The sequence below is a fragment of the Anabrus simplex genome, chromosome 9 (assembly GCF_040414725.1).
Source record: "Anabrus simplex isolate iqAnaSimp1 chromosome 9, ASM4041472v1, whole genome shotgun sequence".
Taxonomy (NCBI): Eukaryota; Metazoa; Arthropoda; class Insecta; order Orthoptera; family Tettigoniidae; genus Anabrus; species Anabrus simplex.
Window position 1 is genome coordinate 18,768,237 of NC_090273.1, and position 15,264 is coordinate 18,783,500.

General features: G+C 37.7%; 1 protein-coding gene across 1 annotated transcript in view; it reads right to left on the reverse strand.

Moving 5' to 3' along the window:
* Positions 1-15,264, reverse strand: part of LOC136881077 (PR domain zinc finger protein 10) — a 312,840-nt gene that overhangs the window by 282,722 nt on the left and 14,854 nt on the right. Inside the window, exon 3 of the mRNA XM_067153695.2 lies at positions 1,416-2,204. Within this exon, the coding sequence (XP_067009796.2) occupies positions 1,416-2,204 (789 nt within the window). The remainder of the gene's footprint in view (positions 1-1,415; positions 2,205-15,264) is intronic.

Below are 15,264 nucleotides of genomic sequence, written 5' to 3' on the forward strand. Positions count from 1 at the left end.
ACTGAAAGGGCTGGACAGTTAGCTTACTTGTCACACAACTGGAATCTGCTAAATAAAACTCCCAAACCAAGAAAAGAAAAGAGTCCAAGGAAACAAGGCGGGTGCACCGAAAAAGAAGTTGAAAACACTAATAATGATCAAATGCAAATTTCCTGTAGTGACGATAGCGAGGACAGCGAAGATGGCCACATTCCACTCTCAGATGAAGAGTACATCTCTGACCGTGATGAAAACTCAGATTAGTTGTACTACTCAATTGATATTTTTCATTGCAAATTGGAATATACGCCTAAGCCTAAAGAGATTCATTATGTATGATTATGAATAGCCTAAAACATTTGTTAAGCTTCATTAAACCTAAATTAAGTAAGGCCTTTATTTTTTTAGAACTTTTGTAGTGTAACTGTTAATTTTCTATTTACTAGTCTTTTTGGTTATTTGATTATTTATTTTATATATGAATGATATTACAAAACTGTTCTGAAAAACATATACAGTGTGTTGAAAACTGTATATTACACCTTTTGTAGAACTTGGTCAATGCTTTGAATAAATTTCCCCCAACTTTTATCTCAATGTTTGCAAAAGGCCTAGTTCAACTCTGAGTTTTTCAGGTTATAACTATTGAATTTTATCTCCTGATCTAATTCCCAATTCTAATTAAATATAATTTTATTAACTATCTAATGTTGTTACATTTCTAAATAGTTAATGTAGAATAGTTTGCATACCGGTACCCTTTTTTAAGGTTCAACTTACCAGGACACAGGATTTTTAATGAAAAATCTAAAATACCCGGGTATTTACCCGAGTATATATCCTGGGTATTTACCCCGATTTATAAATACCTGGGTATTTTACATCACTAATTGTGTTTAATAATGGCATATTGCATACCACTCTGTGCATTATTTCATAAGTTATTCAACGCACAAATGTTACATTTAAAAAGAACTGGCTGGCCGTAGCCTTTAATGTTTTCATGATTGGACATTTTGCAAAAAATGAAATAGAAAACTTATAAATCATGGTCGGAAAATTATGCAAATATACCCCAAACCTCAATTTAAAAATTAAGGATGGTAAAATTATGTGCTAAATATATTATTCATATACCTCTGTTCATCTTGGTTCAAAACTGTATAATAAGCTACTGTAAGTTATGTCTGTACAATATTGTACTTCTCAAATGAAAGAAGAAAGACTGTTTAAATAAAGAAAGCAATAGAAAATAATTACCTTGCATGATAATGATAATAGAAGAATATTGCATTTAACACAATTCTATAACACCAAAGTTTTCAAAGTTGTGGTAAACAATTTGGTTGTTTCAATAAACAATTTCATACCTGAAAAAGTGTGTCATGTAGACAGCTGATATTTAGAAATAACGATCTAAAGCACAAGATGCTCACCTGACTTTCTGTATGCAGAGGAGACGGGTGTATGAGAAGATCACTTGCAGAATCAACTATGCTCGGTGAATCTGTAACGGATATGGCAACATCTCCTTGAAAATCACTAGGTGTAGCAGGAACCGAGTCCAGAGCTTCTGTCGAAGATGACACAACATAGCTGTCTGCTGGTGTAAGTGGAGGCTGGAGAGGAGAATGTGGAGAGTCGGGATGAAGTGGTGAACTTCCTAAAGCTCCTGTCATTATATTAGCAGAGGTAGTAGAAGCTTGCTGGTGGAAGTATGCTCCTCCTGTAACCACTTGGCGTAATAACCCACCGCTACTATCCGAGGACAACACCACCTGACTCGAAAGAATCTGGTTTACTAAACTGTGGGTTATCCCAGCAGATGTTACAACTGCTCCTGGGGGAATATCTTGAGTTGTATCAATAAATGAATTTGGTGAGGGTGAAGCAGGTAAAACATTGGTAGTTGATGAGCTGATAATAGGACTAGGAGAGTTTGCTAGGACAACTACCTGACTCTGAAATGGAGAGCTGGGGTTTGAGGAATTAGATACAACCTCTGAAGGAACTTCTCTTGCAAGAGGATGAGTACTAGAACCACCATTCATGGAATATACAGGAGAGTAGCGAGCAGCAGAGCTCATGTTGGGGTCAAGGGGACTAACACGATGTTCAAACTCCGACAGGGAAGTAGATGGCTGAGGGGAGAAAGGAGCACCCGTCTCAAATGTTGAGAATGAAGATCGACCATATTCAGTAACGGGCTCTTCAACATACTCCACCTAGAAAGAGAAAAATAAAGTATAAAACAAGCTGATAAAAACAAAAAATTACACTTGACAAACAAAAATAAAAAATAAAAAAGACAATACAACAATAAATTTGGGGAAACAAACAGCATGTAGTAAAAAATATACAAATTAATTTTCTGTGTACCTCGTGAGCCAAGAAACCTTTTCTTGACTATTTACTATCTGTTCTGTATTACTGATGCCGTAGGACTTTGCTATGCTGGTCTTAAGGCGAGGTATGGCTGAAATTTGAAAGATTTTGGTGAAAAATATATGTATTTTTTGCAAAATAACATAGCCCAGTCCATGGTGTACCAGAAAATAATAAATTAGTTAGTACCCATCCAACATCGATAATGCTATTAGGCCTAACAGTCATATCAGAACAGTTCTGAGGTGAGGACATGGTTGTTTCTTTTTTAGGTGTTGTTTTCTCAGTTTCACATTTTTAGTATTTTTGCTGTGTACAAAATGTTCCTCATGACAGAGTTTACCTTATAACCTGTACATAATTTATTTACAAACTGCGTCATATATCAGGATTACTTGCTATTAATTTTTTATATCCAGTATGTATAACACCCTTATTTTTCACATTTAATTAAAGCCATGCCCTTCAAACTGATAAAATTCAAATCTTAAGAATCAAACAAATCTATTAATTGCAATGATCTTTACAGAATTATAAAATATATAGCCAAGTTTATTTGTACACCCATATGGTACATTTTTACTAAAATTGGTTTCAATTCTCACAAAATTGTGCCATGAGGGATGTTTTCTATTGTGCGAAAAAAAACTGTATAAAAAAGAAGAATACCTTCAAAACCAAATTACCCAAATGAATGAAATTTAGTAAACAGCTTACTTTTTTTGCTAGTGGCTTTACGTCGCACCGACACAGACAGGTTTTATGGCGATGATGGGATAGGAAAGGCCTAGGAGTTGGAAGGAAGCATCCTTGGCCTTAATTAAGGTACAGTTCCAGCATTTGCCTGGTGTGAAAATAGGAAACCACGGAAAACTATCTTCAGGGCTACCAACAGTGGGATTCGCCCGGGAAAACAGCTTACTAGTAAGAGTCTATGTACATGACATACTTCATTACAATAGGATGTAAACTGTAGAAGCTTGAAATTTCAGCCATACCTCCCCTTAACAGATGGCAGTAAGATTGCTCCTGTGATCTCTGTCATCTCTTTTCCGACAGGAATGTTTTATTCCACTCTGTGATATTTTGTTAACCAGCTTGTCGACGTTTTACAATCCCGACTGAGGATTGTGTTTCCTATAATAAGCGTTATGATACTAACTGTGACGAAAGCTCAAATTACGTCCGAATTTTTCAGGGTATGTAAAGCATGATTCCAGGTGGTAAGTTAACTTGTGCAGTTATAGTGGAAAAGTTCATAATTTATTCTTATTAGTCTTTTAACCTAATGGAATAGTCAAGTTTTTTCCTTCTCGTCTATGCAGGGACTCAACAAGTATAATTAAAGAACCACCTAATCGATACTTTATTTTTTGCAAAATTTTTGGGCAAAATTAAATATACATTATCACTCACAGAACATGTTTCAACCACTTAGACGTCATCATCAGCTGTATAAGGAAAACTTAGATGAAAAATATTGGACAATAAGCACAAGCGTTAATCTTTAGGTTGCCGGGCTGAGTGGCTCAGACGGTTAAGGCGCTGGCCTTCTAACCCCAACTTGGCAGGTTCGATCCTGGCTCAGTCCAGTGGTATTTGAAGGTGCTCAAATACGACAGCCTCGTGTCGGTAGATTTACTGGCACGTAAAAGAACTCCTGCGGGACTAAATTCCGGCACCTCGGCGTCTCCGAAGACCGTAAAAGTAGTTAGTGGGACGTAAAGCAAATAACATTATTATTATTAATCTTTAGGTTATGGAAAAAATATTTGCTGTGTTGATTGTTTGATTGGTAAAAGTTCTTTGGTGTCTTTTCTGTTATAAAATGGCGGTCATCTGGTTAGGGCAGCTTGCCTCACGTTATCATGTCTTGGAAAGATGTTTATTCCGCACTGCCTTGGGGATCTGTCTTTGTGCACGACCTAGGTCTTTCCAAGATATGATAACGTGGTGGCGGTGGCGACGATTATTGTTTTAAGAGGAAGTACAAGTAGACAACCATCCTCTATTAACTCTAATCAGAGAGACTTTTTTTTTTTTTACAATTTGTTTAACGTTGCACCAACGCAGATAGGTCTTATGGCGATGATGGTACAGGGAAGGGCTAGGAGTGGGAAGGAAGCGGTCATGGCCTTAATTAAGGTACAGCCCCAGGATATGCCTGGTGTGAAAAAGGAAAATCACAGAAAACCATCTTCAGAACTGCTGACAGTGGGGCTCGAAGCCACTGTCTCCCGGATGCAAGCTCACAGCTGCGCGTCCCTAACCACATGGCCAACTCGCCCAGTAGAGAGAAAAATGTAAGGGATCCGACACTTGCAGGCATTGGCCAAAGAAAGACAAGGGCCACAAATGGCATTAAAAGGAAATACTCCCTACTGTCGGATTTTTTATTATGGACGCTCGAGTTTAGGCTTTAATTACCAACGAACCAGTAGGCCTATTGCAATGCGAGTCATACCAATATTTTCTTTGTTTAATTCTACATTAGCGTATATAAGACACATTGTTTTCGACGTTCATTAATTTTTTTTTGTGGTTGAAATAAATATTGCCCGGGTTTTTTGCTTCTTCTCTAGGAAGCGCTCACTTAGGAATATATATAAGGAAAACTACTTGTCTGATGGTGATAAAATTTGTATATGTTATAACCACATGTATTTGTAGTGTAATACTCAAGTTACAATTTTTTTCAACCACCCCGAAAACAGTTCTCATCATTTTTCTAAAGCAACTCTTTCTCAGCCCAGAATAAACATACAGCAGCAAACTTGAGCTTGTTTTGAAGCACTCAGTCATGGTTATCAGAAACTACAACAACTGTAACTGTACAGTGTGGTAACGAATTTGTGAAGAATAATATTGAAAGGAGATTTTGGGTACGCTGGAGCGTGCGATTAACAGCAAGTCGGGTGGTGAAATCGGGTGCAATGTTGCCGTGTACACTCGCCCCGGGCAGTTATGAAACGGAATGCCCGTGACCTTGGTTTGTCCGCAAGCTATTTTCAGTTGTCCTATATTCTGCATGTTGGCCACGTCACTTCAAGATGCCTCCGAGACCGCCATTATCAGAGGGTGAACTTGCAATGATTTTGAGTGCTATTTGTTTCTTTCAATGTGAGGGAGGAAAAGTAGGGGACAAGAGATTCCCTGTGTACCAGAAAGTGGCAGATTGTCTTGGTTTATCGCTGTCGTCGGTGAACAGAGTGGAACCGCTTCAAATGAAAATGATAGAAATATGTCATCCAGGTCAAGAAAGCAGCAGTGTGTGAGACCAGGGCGTCCGAAAGTCCATCTTGATCATTTTACTTTCGGCACAATATGCAGAAATATACACAATTTTTATATGAATATGGTATTTCCCACAATTATAAGCCTCCTCACAAAACTGTTAGAAAATATGGCGGATTTTCCTGATATGTCAATTTCCACGCTTTTGAAAGTAGTTCAAAGCTTGTGTACCATTTCATTGCCCAGTTTGCGTCATGAATGAGAGTTACGTCACTAACAGTTGCCATGCATCGCGGTAGAATGACGAAAATTATATGATGGAAAAGTATATTACAAGGAAAATATACGGACAAGCGGAATTAGATAAGCCGTGAATACGTCAAAAGAACTGCGGACATAACGAGTCAAGAAAGCCATGAGTTAACATTTCTACGAACAGACCTAAGGAATCCATACGGCCGTGAAAAAAAAAAATCGAATTGTTATCCCGGGTTGGTGAACAATCACTTAAAAAAAAAAAAAAATTGACATTGGAACGAAGTGACAGGCAAGATTCTGCACGCAAGAAAAGAAGAAATGATTCTGCACGCAAGAAAAGAAGAAATTAAAGTCGGAAAAAGAGTTGCTGTTAATATAATTGCGACAATATAAAAATATAAAGAAATTACGCCAAATCTTGAATACAAATTGAAAATATCAGGCGCAAAAGAAGTTTAGGAAAAGAAGAAGAGACCAGTTGGTAGAAGTCGTCAATCCAAACCCAAAGCTGTTAACCAGAATCACTTAAAGAAATTAGAGTTCGCTAGTTTATTATTTTTTTAAGTTAGCGACAAACAGAAAGTACTTTAAGTACCATTTTAAATACTGCCTTTTTGAGAAGTGATTTGCTAGAGAGATAGTAAATAGACTCAAGATAATTTATCTTGTGATTGGAAAATGCAGCTAATGTCGTTCAATATTTTTTCATCACATGTAACCGACGGTGCTATTATGACTGAGTAAATCAAGAGGATGGGATCGTCGTCCGGTGGAGTCCTTACCAGCCGTTCCGCACATCCGAGGCTGGAGACCAGTAACCAGCGATGACGTGTACTTGAACCCGAGCCGGTGGCCAAAGAAGATCCATGATGAAATCCAACCCAGCGGAGTAACGAAAGCAAAGATAAGTCAAGTTCCATATATTTACTTTTAGGTAGTTAAATTATTCATATTTGAGTGTATAAATAGTGTGCGTTTAATTTAAAATATGATTATAGCAAGGTCAATACTCAGCTCTTCGATTTATAAGTTCAATGAATAGCGTCTTTAAAAGGGAATCCATATAATTTGCTTGAGAATACGGACTTAGGTAGTCTTTGACAACCCAAATGTATATTCAATGTGTAGGAATGCTTATTTTATTTGAGGAGAGCTTTGCAAATCAGCATTCTCAACATTGTGCTGGAGATTTATGTCTTTCATAGTATAAAACAATCCAAATGCAATGAGGAATGAAATAAGAATGACCTTTTTCCTTGCCAAACCAGGCCTTGTTTCGCATATCTTTTCCTGTAGTTGGTCTAGAGGTTTGCATAGTCTTGCCCCGTAATTGTTTGGCCAGTAGGAAGATAATCTATCAGCAGAATGCCTTTTGCACCCCAGAAAACTGAGGCCATGACCTTTCCGGCCGAACGCACTGCCTTTGCTTTCTTTGGTGGTGGTGGTGGTGAATCAGCATGTTTCCACTGCTTTGACTGCTGTTTTGTCTCTGGGGTACAGTAGTGGACCCAAGTTTCATCTGTAGTCACAAACCGGCGCAAAAAATCTTGTTGGTTGCACTGAAAATGGGCCAGACTTTGTTCGGACATTTCCAATCTGGTGCGTTTATTGTCCAATGTCAAGAGTCGCGGCACTCATCTTGCGGATAATTTTTTCATACCCAATTCTTCGGTTAAAATAGAAGATACCCGTTCAGAAGACATCCCTACAGCTTCAGCAATCTCCCACACTTTCAGTCGACGATGCTCGTGACCATTTTATGCACTTTTGCGATAAATTCTGGAGTCGTAACACTTTTTGGCCGTCCACTACGCGGATCATCATCCAAGCTCTCCTGACCAAATTTAAACTCGCTGGTCCACTTGGCAACAGTTGAAAATGAAGGAGCAGTGTCCCCCAGTGTGTTCTGAAAGTTGGCATGAATTTCCTTTGCTTTCATACCTTTCTTTACAAAGTATTTAATCACTGCTCGAATCTCAGTTTTTCCATTGTTACAAATCACTACACGGGAACAACAACAAAGAGTCGTCACTACCACACTCCTGCAGCTAGAGCACTGACGCGCCACGTGTTCACTCACAAAGGATGTGTGATTATTGCGCGGGAACCTCGTTGCTCTAGCACTGACATCTAGTGGTGATTCCGAGAACTTTTTAAACCGCCCTCGTAATGTACAATAATGGACCATTTATATTGGTATTATAAATTTACTCGTTCGGGACAAATGTTTCAGATTCCCTATGAGAATCAACATCTATATCATCTGATAGCCAAGCAGGCATCATTTTTGGTAAAGAGACGAAGTCTCCAATAGTGCATTGGCACTGCCGGTGCCTCCAAGTAGACTATGCAATGGCCTCTACAGTATGCACTAGCCAGCATCTTGGTAGGTGTGCTAGGTACCAACTGATGAGCCCAACCTAGCACACGAGGGCGAAACGCTGGCAACCAGGAATGAGTAAGCTGGAAAATTTATAATGTCCAATAACGGACCATTTATATTGATACCTACCTTAGACAAATTAGAGACTTAAGAGCACAGGGCTACAAGATCTCCTTTACAGACGAGACCAGGTGCGGACAGAACCATACTATGAAATATGGGTGGCAAGAAAACTTGTTTGAAGCTTTAGAAAACAACTTTGACAACCATAATCTGTATAGAGGGTACATTCAGCAAATTTATGGACGGCGTAAAGGGTTCAAAACACCATCTGGAGGTGGGAAACGTATCATAATTTTACACATCGGAAGTGAAGAAGGATTTCTTGACGGTGCAGAACTTTGTTTTATTGGCAAGAAAGGAAGTGGTGATTACCACAATGAGATGAACTCGATTCATTATGAAGAATGGTTCAGTGAAGTCCTGAGTTTATTGCCTCAAAGGTCGGCTGTCATTATAGACCAAGCTCCATATCATACGATGGTCGATCCTTCATCTAAAAACCCAAGCATGTCATGGCTGAAACTTGAAATTATATCTTGGATAAAATCAAAGAATATTTCACTACCACCTGGAGTTGACAATTATAATAAATTAACTAAATCAGAGCTGATTGTTCTTGCCAGGACTTATATTCAAACACCAGTAAAGTTAGCTGGAACAACTGACTAAACGATTTCGACCATATGTACAGCTTGTTTGGTTACCACTGGCCCATTGCGAACTTAATCCAATCAAACTCATTTGGGCTTATGTAAAAGGGAAAATAGCAAAAACAAATATGGCTAACACATTAGAAAATGGTAGAGGTATGGAAGCAATTAACGCTTTATGCCGAGAAGCCTTACATACCATAACCCCTGAACTATGGAAACAATGTATTAAACAAGCTAAGAAAACTGAAGACCACTACTGGGAAAAAGATGGACTGTCTGAAAATGTCCCTTATTTTGAGCCAGTCATAATCAACACGAATGACAGCAGCACAGATTCATCGGAACATAGTGATTTTTCAGACGAAGAAAATTGATAGAATTAAATATTGTAAATATATGTAAATAATAATGCAAATAACCCTTGTAAAAATTGTACAATTCTAATTTAGGAAGTCAACAATTTCTAAACCTGCTATTGAAGCTCCAAAGCCCTTATGAGAAAAGGTGATGGGAAGTGGAATTTATAAGAGGAAATAAAATTAAAGGTTGTAAGTAAACGAAAAGCTGTGTTCATTGCACGCGTGATTACTACTGAACGTGGCAACACTGTGCCCGATTTCATCACCCGGCCTGCTGTTAATCGCACGCTCCGGACAAAACCTCCTTTCAATATTACTCTTCATAAATTCAGTAACACACTGTACGGTTACAGTTGTTGTAGTTTCTGGTAACCATGACTGAGTGCTTCCAAACAAGCCCAAGTTTGCTGCTGTACGTTTATCCTGGGCTGAGAAGGAGTTGCTTTAGAAAAATGATAAGGACTTTTTTCGGGGTGGTTGAAAAAACTTGTAACTTGAGTATTACACTACAAATTCATGTGATTATAACATATAAAAATTTCATTACCATCAGACAAGTAGTTTTCCTTGCATATATTCCCAAGTGAGCGCTTCCTAGAGAAGAAGCCAAAAATCCGGACAATATTTATTACAACCACAAATAAAAAAATATTTAATGAACGTCAAAAACATTGTGTCTTATATACGCTAATGTAGAAGTAAACAAGGAAAATATTAGTATAACTCGCATTGCAATAGGCCTATTGGTTCGTTTGTAATTAAAGCCTAAACTCGAGTGTCCATAATAAAAAATCCGACAACAGGCCTCAATATGTAATACCGTCAGAAAAGAACAAGAGTTGACCAAAGGAAGTCTCCTATGAAAAATGAAAGTGAGGAGCCTGACACAAGTAAGTGGAAGCAATGGCAGGACTCGGGTAAGGGCCCAGTAGTCGCCAACCCATACTCCCAACTTAAATTGCCTATTATGACAGGCAGGGGATACCGTGGATGTTATTCTTCTGTCCTCACCGACAGGGTGGCTCCAGGAGAGAGGTTTAAAAGCTAGATTGTTCCCACACAGTGGAGCTCCTGGTTAGTATTAGTCAAATGGCTTGCAGACAATTGGGATATACTACGTATTCAAATCCCTTGCCTTTAGTGCTGGTCAAGCTCCCTCTACTGATCAGTGGTAGAGTGTCAGCCTCTGGATCCCAAGATAGCAGGTTCAAACCCAAATGAGGTAGACAATTAAAATAAATAAAATTATGTAATGGTTCCACCTATTCAATACTTGAGTCGTCCAGTTGCATAACCCGTTATGTCCATTTTTTTCTCAAAATGAGTTATCACCGCCATTGTATGCAGCTCATCAACATACACAATCCAGCAATGTAATATGTGAGCAAAGACCATTTAATCCATACGTTTAAAGGTGACAAATAACTAAACTGCTGCAGCGTGTGTTATGCAGCAAAGCTCGTTATGTCGCAGAACCCTGTAAGAGGATCATACTTACACGAACAAAATCAGCTAACTGTGTGATAAGAAGTGAAGTAAACTATAACAGCGATTGTTGTGGAAGCAAAAGGCATACTGAACCATGGGAAACCCTTTCTGCTATTGTGCCACTACCAGTGGAGGAAAGGGTTCCTCTTAAGAAAGAAAAGCTCAATGACCTGCACACATTGCTGCCCAAACATTACGGGAAAGGGTGGATAAGGAACGATGACCTCACGTTCTACAAGACACTGTTTTACCAGCGGCAAAATTCAAACAGTGAAATGCCAGACTATGACACTGATGTGGGATATTTTGTTGAGGGCAATAACGGATTGTTGATATAACTGTACAAAATGTTAAAGAACTTATAAAACGTTTTGAATGGATGATGATTTCTTGATGTAATCATTAAATCAAAGAGCGGGGATTAGATATCAAAACATTATATCCTAACCTAAATCTAATAGTTTCAAACGTAGCTACTAAAACACTTTCACCATAAATCTGCACACACTATTCCATATACTGCTGTACATATCTTTTATCTCCACAAAACTGCTGCAATACTCGTTATGTCCAAATGTTTTTTTTGCAAATAACATGGGTTCTCCACAAAACTGCTGCAATACTCATTATGTCCAAATGTTTTTTGCAAATAACATGGGTTCTATCAGTTAAATTTTGTGGATATTTTGCAGTATGACGAAGATGAACGCTTACTGTTTAATTACAAAATTTCAACCTCCTATCTTTGTTGCATAACAAAGGACAGTTTTTTGCACTTCCTGAAAAATTTGTTTGTCTGCACATAATGGGTTTTGCAACTTGACAACTCACATGTAGTAAGGTTACAAAACTAGTTGATCATAAACGGAAACGGATTCGACCCCAAATTCCGGGTCATCATCAGCTGATCACTTAAAAACAGAATAAACGATGCACAGATAAATAACCAGTAATGTAGAAGATATAGTTTTTTTTACCAGATGTAAGTTTGTGTGGAGCAGTAGTACTGTAGTACTGTGTTTTAAAATTGTTTATAATCTTGAAGAGAAGAACAAATAGCTTGTGGAACAATGTTGTAATCGTTAACAGACGTAACTTCGTGTGGAGCAGTATAACACATGTGAATGTAGCACTATTTTATTTTTTTATTTTTTATTTTTTTTTAGTTTTTAAATCTTGAAGAGAAGAAGAATAAATAGCTCGAGGATCAGTATTGTAATCGTATGTTTGATGTATGAAGATGCAGAACAGTTGACATTAAAAAACAAATGTGAAGAGAAATAAGTAAAAAGGTGCAGTATTAGAACTGAGAATCACAACTGACAAACGAAGGTTTCATGAAGATGAGTGCGCAGGCAGTTCTTGAAGTGGCTAAGAGAATAAATTTGAAAGTCAAATTGATCTGAACCAAAAATGAAATTTTAATTCCCAGTTAAATGCGGAAAAAGAAAGGAATTAAGGGGTTAATAGAAGCCGAAATAGGTGGGGACAGACTTTAAAAGGCAATGAAGTAAGTGTTATCTCTTGTTCGCGAGAAAAAAAAATTAGTTGCCATGACTTATGACTCGACCCTCGTATATAGTAAGGGGTTGAATTTGGAAAAGAATAATAGAGCGGAAAGCGTGATGGAGAGTGAAAAGAGGAAAGGAGAAAAGAGGGAAATAAGGGAATAGTAGTAGATTTAAGGCGGGGCAGGTGGGTGAGGTATTTGTGGTAACTATACAAGGCGTGAAAAATCAAATTAGAGTTTAAAGATTTAATATTTTTTTAAATTAGGATGAGAAAATCGAAAAGAATAATAGGCTTCTCAGAAATGTTGCTTAAATTGAAATTAGGAATTAAATACTGGTCAAGGTAAATGAAACAATTTTCAGTTGTGTTAAGTAGGGGGCCGTTATTAATTATTTCAAGTATTTGCATGTCTTGTTCTATTTTGGTGAAGTTATGTTTAGAGTCATATATATGTTGTCCAACTGCAGAGAATCTGTTGTATTTTAAAGTGTTGACATGTTTGGAATATCTGATGGTAAAGTTACATCCAGTTTGCCCAACAAAAGAAAACTGCAGTTGTTGCATTGAATCTGTAAACTCCAGATTTTGAAAGAAAAAAAAACATTAGATCTGTTTAACAAGTTAGAGTTGTGTAAGATATCGACATTTCTGTTATTGGTTCTAAAAGCTATTTTTACATTGTGCTTTTTCAATGTTAGTAACTTCATAAACATCTTTATTGAAGGTAAAAGTGGAAAATGCAGAGGGGTTGATTTTTTCTTTTGTTAAAGTGGTCTTGGGACAGTGCTTGAATTTGTTGACTATTCGGTCTATAAAAGAGTTGTTAAAACCGTTTAGTGATATTACAGATCATGTTCAATTCATTATTTAAGTCTTTCTTAGACATTGGAGTATTAAAGGCACGAAAGACTACGCTGTTGTAAGTAGCACGTTTGTGTGCTTGTGGATGCAATGAGTCTTGTTGAATGGTGGTTGCTGTTTGAGTTGATTTTCTAAAAATTTTGTAGGATAAAGAAGGATGTCTAAAAAATTAATAGTTTTGTTATTTTCAGATTCGAGGGTAAATTTAATATGAGGGTCAATGCTGTTAAGAAGAAGAAATGTAGAAGCTGCGTCAGTGATTTCTTCATTCATAATAACTAAAGTGTCATCGACATATCTGATCCAATAGAGGACATTATTAAAATTATTATTATTATCAATTTTTGTGTATTCCAAGAAATCAAGATAGATCTCAGCTAAGATATCTGAGACTGGCCAGCCCATAGCTAAACCATCCTGCTGATATATAGTATTATCAAAGGTGAAAAAGTTATTTGACTGTAGCACTACGTTTTAAAAGTTCTTAAATCTTGAAGAGAAGAAGAATAAATAGCTCGAAGATCGTTATTGTAATTGTATGTTTGATGTATGAAGATGCAGATCAGTTGACATTTAAAAAAAAAAAAAAATGTGAAGAGAAATGTGACTGAGGTAGTTGGATTATTGAAGGGTGGGAAAAAAGTCCAGCAATGCGCCATGTTGTATGATGTCAGCACCTGAAAGATCTCTCGTGACACATTTGGTCTTTACCCAACAAAATTGATTTATTTTTTTTTATTTTTTTATTTTTACATTTGCTTTACGTCGCACCAACACAGATAGGTCTTATGGCGACGATGGGATAGGAAAGGCCTAGGAATAGGAAGGAAGCGGCCATGGCCTTAATTAAGATACAGCCCCAGCATTTGCCTAGTGTGAAAATGGGAAACCACTCAAAACCATCTTCAGAGCTGCCGACAGTGAGGTTCGAATCCATTATCTCCCGGATGCAAGCTCACAGCTGGATGCCCCTAACCGCATGTCCAACTTGCCCGGTCACAAATTTAATTAAAACTCAGCCCAAGACACTCGAGAGAGATTCAGTTTACTGTCATATAGTAGGCTTAGAGTAAAACAGAACGTCAAAACTGAAAAGCAGACAGTCAGATAGCGTCAAATTGAAATGTCTGCACACGGTAGCAAAGACCATACAATTATTATTAACTCTTTCGCTGCGCTATTTTGAAATAGAACACTTACAGAAAAATGCAATTTTTTTCGTATTTTCCAAATGAACTGAAACTGTATTTTTTAAAGGAGAGTGATATATAAAAAACCATTGCACCATTTTTAACTCAACTTCGGCAGTTTAGCAGTGACATTTGATCTTGAAACACACATTACTGTGATGCATCTCCGAACTTGGAACTGGACACATTGCAGGCTGTCCTGGACTATTCTTACAAAAAAATTCTGTCTGTTTTCTCTTGCACAGTCCCTTTCCTTTCTTTGAACATTTTGCTGGTAATATGGAACAAACAACACAATTAGGTTTGTGACTCTCGTCCTGGTGCTCTAAAAGAAAGTGCCTCTCCGTCGGGCACGCTAGAGGTATGTAATCAGAAAGTCTTCCTCGTTTCGCCAGCGAAACGCGCTGATACTCTCGTAGAAGTCCCATTATGACAGAATTTCTGAAGTCAGGAGTATTAATTGCCCTTTTCTGAAGCTTATTGTACAATATTCTTCCATTCATTAGTGCAATTTCAATGCCATCACTAATATCCCGCCAATCTGATACAAAACGAAGATCTTCCTCGTTGGCACTATCTTCCGAACAATCACTATGCACTTCATCACTTGTTTCATTGTCCAAATTTACTGAACAGTCTGAATCAGAATCGGCCACTAAAAGATTGAAGATTGCTTCACTGTCATTCCTAATGTTACACGCACTCATAGCTGCTGAGTGAAGCCTGCTGTCAGCCAGACAGGTGACAGGAATGTTTACGGGTGGGCGAAAGATAACAAACATAGGTCCAGTATATGCGGCAGAGGTTTCAAACAATGCTTAGTACACAGTCAATACATGACTATAGATGCTTGTGTTATTAAATGCGCCTTTATTAAAGAAGCGCGCGGAAAATCTACC